Consider the following 5,856-nt stretch of genomic DNA (forward strand, 5'->3'; position numbering starts at 1 on the left):
CAATGATGAAAGTTATTAAGGTTCTTATGGATCCTGTTGGTCAGAAGTACTGGGAACGAGACTTCAGACTCCCCTCATTCAACTAGGACAGGGATGAGCAATCCTGGTCCTCGAGGGCCGGTGTCCTGCAACCCTGGTCCAACACACTTGAATCCAATAGGTGAATCACCTCCTAAGTGCAGTCAAGTTCTCCAGAATCCTGCTGATGACCTCATTACTGGACTCAGGTGTGTTGAAGTAAAGATACATCTAAAAGTTGCAGGAGACCGGCCCTCCAGGCCTGGAGTTGCCCACCACTGAACTAGGAGGTGGCCTGAAGTTTATCTCCTTTGGCTGGTCGATGCATCCGATCTCCCGTCGCCCTCGACCTCTCCAACTCGCTGGATCCTGTTTGTGGTTGAAATTATCTTTAACAGACTGAGGAAAAACGATCAAAAACCAGAGAGAATATATAAATTCTTTGTCAATATTTATTTGAAGGCTTTACAGCATTTGGAGTCTCTGCTCACTGAACACAGTCAGGAGAAAGAGCCTCAAGCAAAACACAGCATATTGTTTTATAGGAAAGGTTTCATTAAATTCACACAGTTTAACAATCTACTTAGCTACAAAACTGACTGCAAGCATATGCATTTTCTGTCATAAAGCATATTAAACATTTAAGGATGTCATAAGAATGCAAAGAAGAAAATATTCTACAACTTTATAATAATACAGAGTTCAGAGAAACAGCTTCAGAAGACTTTCCCATGAGCACATGCTTTACACAAGAATCATAACACTGTTATGCATTAATTCACTCATAATCATAGTAACTATAAAATGTTCCATCCCATCTGCAAGCTAAGCAGACATGTAGCCTGCATGTTTGTTGCTACATGTACTTGGTCTGCCAGTCACCAGAACCTCATTATTCACACAGAGAGATTTTCTCTCCTTTAAAAAGCTGTTGAAATACTAATTATATGCGTCCATGAATTTCAGGCAGTGAAGCTCGTTTACGGCGTATGCACTCTTTGTGTTGACTACGTAGTTAACTTTATCGTAGTAGGAGATCAGAGGCAGCTTGTTCACATCGTCTGATAAATTTTCCTTCTCCGTCTCATACGGGCCGATCTCGACGGCAGCCATTTTGTTCATGTATTTCTCTCTCACACATTGGTCAAGAGGGTCGGCATGTTTTCTTTGTGTTGGTCTCGGAGCCATGGGTCCACTATGCATTGTGCATGCACTTCCCTACTAAGATGGCGCAGATCACATCTGGTTCAGACTTGTGGGAACTGGATGTATTGGATGGATTATCATGGCAGTGATGACATACACCACCTACAGGCAGGACAAAGTATTACAAGCCAGGATCAACTATATTACATTTGTCACACAATTCAACTAAGACAAGGACACAAGCTGGGTTCATGGCCTGATGGAATTGGCTACCTGACCTTTGACCCCAAATATCCTATCATATGCTATCCTTGCAAGGTTGATGAAGATCAGATTTTGATGAAGTGGGTTTTCTGTTATATTTTGTTTGTTGAATGTTTTGTTTTGTGTTCCCTTCTTATATAAGTTTAACTTAAGTAGGTTTAGTCCAGATACAAATTTCTGAATGTTGAACTTCCTTCCTGCTGCAGGAGCACAGAGACATTTTATCATAGATACATAGACGGATAGATTTCCAGGAGTCTGAAACATGTCTCTGCTCCTTCCTGCGGATGTGAAATGAAGATCATTTTCTCCTGGTTCCTTCAGACTGCAGTCTCCTCCTCTAAGCTGCCTTCAGCTCTGGATCCTTCATCATGATGGTTGTTTTCTGGTCCAGACTTCTGGTTTCTCCTGGCCTGGAAACAGAGGATGGTTCAGCTTCAATCCAAGAACTTTCCCAACTGAACACATCATGCATGATACATGCAGTACCTTAAAGTAGATGACCAGGACTGATCCCAGCATACCCAGCAGGACGACAACCAGTCTGATGATCAAAGCAGTGGGAGAGGCTGAAACTGAATGAAACAGATTCAGGATCAGCTTTCATCAGATGAGTCCAGCTAGAAAATAATCATATAGACCCTTGTTTTCATGCTGCCTGTAGATCTGATCATGAACATTAATATCATCAATCCTCCTCTCTGACCTCATGAATGAGGCAGACAGCTGCTGGTTCACCTGAAGCAGAACTTTTCCTGATGGACTCCATGAGTTTACCTGAGACAGTGAGCTTGAGAGGCTGGCTGATAGAGGAGAAGTTATAGGAGAAAACGTAGACGTGGTAAACGCAGCGGTAGGTTCCTTGGTGGGCGTGGCCAGCAGCAGAGAACAGGAAGAGGGCGGAGTCATCAACAGCTGGCAGGGTCTGGTTCTGAGTGTAGTTAGAGGTGCTGAAGATGAGCTGGAAGGAGCCGCCTTCATACTGAGGTCTGATGGAGCACATGATGCTGAAATTTGAGCCAATGAGGAGCTCAGACCCCTGCTTTCTGCCTGTGGAGACCCCGTCAGTGGAGGAAGAGAGGAAGATGAGCGGCTCAACCAGCAGACCTGGGAACGCAGAGGAAACACAGAGACAACTGGATCTAATCTGAGGTGGAAACCAAGATGGCATGAATGAGAAAGAGACAGGAGCTGATCACAGACTGGTTGCCATGGTTACTAGCATGTTTATACATGATTACTAGCACCTTTATGATAGATCTATAGTCTGTCAGTAATATTTAAACCAGTTTTAGTTTCTTTCTCCTCAAGGTTTCAGGTTCTTAGTTAAAGGTGACGGTTTCTCTGCAGACATCTGGAACCTGATGGAAGAAACATTTTAAAAGAAATAAATATGAGAGTTCAGAGTTACCTGAGCAGATGAGCTCATGGCTCCAATCACTGTTTCCATCCAAAGGTAAACAGTTCTTTAATTCAGATCCTGACTGCATACAGTAAGACCAGATCCCCCAAACTGGTCTCTTTGAAGCTTCCTCTGAATTTCTTGATCATTTCTTGTTCATGTTCCAGTAACTAGACCAAACAGCCACTGGTTTCCACTCTTCTTGATGTATCTTCTCCAGTCTCCCGGCACATCGGCTGGCCTCTCCCACCAACCTGATGTTGTCTTGATCTGAGCAGAGACAGAGAGTTCATTAATGAAGGAAGTGAAGCAGTGAACAGCAGCAGGTCTGCAGATCCTCCTCTACCTGAACAGGTGAGTCCAACAGCTTGACCAGGTGAGCAGCTGTTTCTACCTGAACTCTCCCTGCTGCTGCAGTTCAGCAGAGCAGACTCACTGCCTTCACACAGGAACTCTCTGCTCCCCACTGGAGCCTCTGCTTCTCCATAGAGCGCCCCCTGGTGGACTGAAGGAGGCCCACAGCCAATCTCCCTGCAGACCACCTCTGCATCCTGCAGGTCAAAGTCTTTTTCACACACTGAGGACCACGACTGGTTGGTCTTCACCTCCAGTCTGCCTGAGCACCGGTTGGTCCCTTGAACCAGCCTGACTGAGTCTGTGGATGCAGAAAGAAAAAAGTTTCTTCAACATTTTCACTGAATTTGGTTCCAGTTTGTTCAGCAAAGCTCCAATACAGAGCAGACTCTGTGTGGAGGAACCAACCAACTAGTGGAGAACGGGTGGAGAGGGGAGCTGGGCAGAGTTTTGTTATTTTGAAATCTACTGTTTAATATTCTTTACACTTTTAGCATCTGCTTATACTGCAGGCCGGCCCTGGAGATGGGTGGGAAAAAACTTAAAACAAACAGAGAAAATTACACTACAACATCACAAAGAACCTATGAATTATCAATTATTAATATTTCATCCTTGTCTTCTACAAAGCAAATGTGAGAACAGATTTAATCACAGAATAATAGAAAACTATCATCTTTTTACACTTTAAACTTAATTTGTGGAGGAAGTTCAATATTTGATCAGCTTCTTCTCAATGACATTGAGGTTTTTATAACCCTGAATCTGCTCCACTGGTTCCCCTTTAATCTAATCAAACTTCATTAAATCACTAACCTGGTAAAACCAGCCACTCTGTAACTACACTGTGATTCATCCAGAGAGTCTGGACTGTGTTGAGCTTTTAAATTTCACCCAGTTGCTAACGTTTGTCCATGACATGCAATGCACCAGATCCACACTAAGAAGTTTACTGGAAGTTTCCTGGGCTGTAAACATGTAGAAAAAATCAATTACCAAGCACTGTTAGATGGAATCACTCAATCAGGTTTACTAGCATATTGTGCACAATACAGAGAACATATAAGAGGATCAATAGTGAAACATTTCCGATTGAAAACTCTTTCAGGCAGAGATAGCAGGAGTTTTATACCAAGGCCTGAGGGAGAGACGCTCTGGTTCTCATGCAAGCTGCAGGAAAACATCTCCCAACCTTGTGCTTGCAACCCAAACAGCTTCATTGGTGAGAATCACTAGCATTTAGAATGAAGACAATACAACCAGCAGATATTACCTTACAATAATTTGTCACCACAAAACAGAGAAGAGCCGTTAAAAGTTAATTCAATATTTGGAAGTGTGGCCACCATGGACTGAACTTCCTCCACTGCATTGCTAAAGCTACAGAGACTATGTTTCTAAAATACAGAAAATAAATCATTGTTCAAACTTCTCCTTCTGTTCGCTGATTGGTCCGGTAGAAAATCTACCAGAGTGAATCCAGGTGAAGTGGAAGAAGCCCAGACTGAGCTGGAAGTGAGAATTTTTTAAAGTGGAGTTGGAAGCAGAACAGGAAGGCAATGGCCAGGATATGAATCACCTGAACAGATGATCTCTACATTGCTCTTATCTTTTTGTAACGACACACAGATCCACAGTGGAGCTGTCTGCAAGCTCCAGCTACTGATGTAAAGTTCCAGTTCCAGTTCCAATATTTCACTGGTTCCAGTCTCCCAGATCCTTCTTCTCCAGTCTGCCAACACAGCGACTCCTTCCTGCTACCAGTCTGAGTTCATCAGACAGCGCTGGAAGAAACAACATTTACATGTTGGGTTACAAAAAGCAAAGACAGATTCAGGATGTGTTGACAGGATCCTGTTGATCGTGTTTATTTGATCTTTTCTTGTTTCTTCCTCCTGTTAGAGGCAGAGCTATCATGGATGGTTCTAATCAAAGCATCTTTATGTTGGAATGGCCTAGTTAAAGCCCAGACCTAAATGTTATTTACACTCTGTAGTAAGACCTGAAATGTTTCTTATTATTCACCTTTTTACCCATTTATATTTATGTCTTTACTGAAACCAACCAAAGTCAAATTCATTGTTTTTGTGTAAAAAGTTGTCAAATCCAACAGATTCTGATTCTGAATGCAGAGCAATCAGAATCAGAGCAGCTCATCTAACCTTGTAGATGAGCTGGTAGATAACTTCCATCGTAAAATTTCAGATGTCATTGATTTCTTTGCCTAAATTAAAGTGAAGGTCGTGTCTGGTAGGAACAAACCTCCATGGAAAAATGTTCAAACATTTAGATCTGCAAGACAATTTAGCCGTAGGGCCGAACGTAAATGGAGTAAAACTCAACTTTGTTTATTATGAAATCTATTAAGAAAGACTGTGAAGCTATCACTCCACACTAAAACATGCAAAGGAAACATTCTTTGCAGAAATCATAAACAAAAACATGAACAATGATTGAGCTTTATTTGCCACAGTTGACAGGCTGACAAACCACCTGACCTGCAATCAAACTCGGCCTGCAATGAATTTGCCAAATACGCTGCAGAGAAAATTAAAAATATTAGAGGGTCAACATTCACTGCCACACAAAATCTAATATGGATGCTATGCCCAAAGATAATAACACCCACAACTTTTCTTCAGAAAGTCCTGCCTGTCATTTCATCTGATCTA

At 42.3% G+C, this 5,856-nt stretch overlaps 1 protein-coding gene across 2 annotated transcripts; it reads right to left on the bottom strand.

Moving 5' to 3' along the window:
- Positions 1–452: 452 nt before the first annotated feature.
- On the bottom strand, positions 453–2,946 carry LOC116707591 (uncharacterized). Of its 2 annotated transcripts, none has more exons than XM_032545004.1 (4): positions 2,840–2,946; positions 2,206–2,535; positions 1,918–2,003; positions 453–1,841 (listed from the first exon to the last, which is right to left on the bottom strand). In XM_032545004.1, the coding sequence occupies exons 1-4, from the start codon at positions 2,916–2,918 to the stop codon at positions 1,749–1,751; spliced, it is 588 nt and encodes a 195-aa protein (XP_032400895.1). In that variant the 5' UTR covers positions 2,919–2,946; the 3' UTR covers positions 453–1,748. The 2 variants fall into 2 exon arrangements, with proteins under 2 accessions (XP_032400895.1, XP_032400894.1); XM_032545003.1 differs by having other exon boundaries at positions 2,167–2,535.
- Positions 2,947–5,856: the final 2,910 nt, after the last annotated feature.

The sequence above is a fragment of the Xiphophorus hellerii genome, chromosome 18 (assembly GCF_003331165.1).
Source record: "Xiphophorus hellerii strain 12219 chromosome 18, Xiphophorus_hellerii-4.1, whole genome shotgun sequence".
Classification (NCBI taxonomy): domain Eukaryota; kingdom Metazoa; phylum Chordata; class Actinopteri; order Cyprinodontiformes; family Poeciliidae; genus Xiphophorus; species Xiphophorus hellerii.

Coding starts and splice junctions, on each gene's coding strand:
- LOC116707591 (XM_032545003.1), bottom strand. CDS start 2,918: ATGCAGTCAGGATCTGAATTAAAGAACTGTTTACCTTTGGATGGAAAC. Junction 2,004..2,166: donor CAGGAAAAGTTCTGCTTCAG/GTGAACCAGCAG, acceptor TGTTTCATTCAG/TTTCAGCCTCTCCCACTGCT. Junction 1,842..1,917: donor TCCTGGTCATCTACTTTAAG/GTACTGCATGTA, acceptor CTCTGTTTCCAG/GCCAGGAGAAACCAGAAGTC.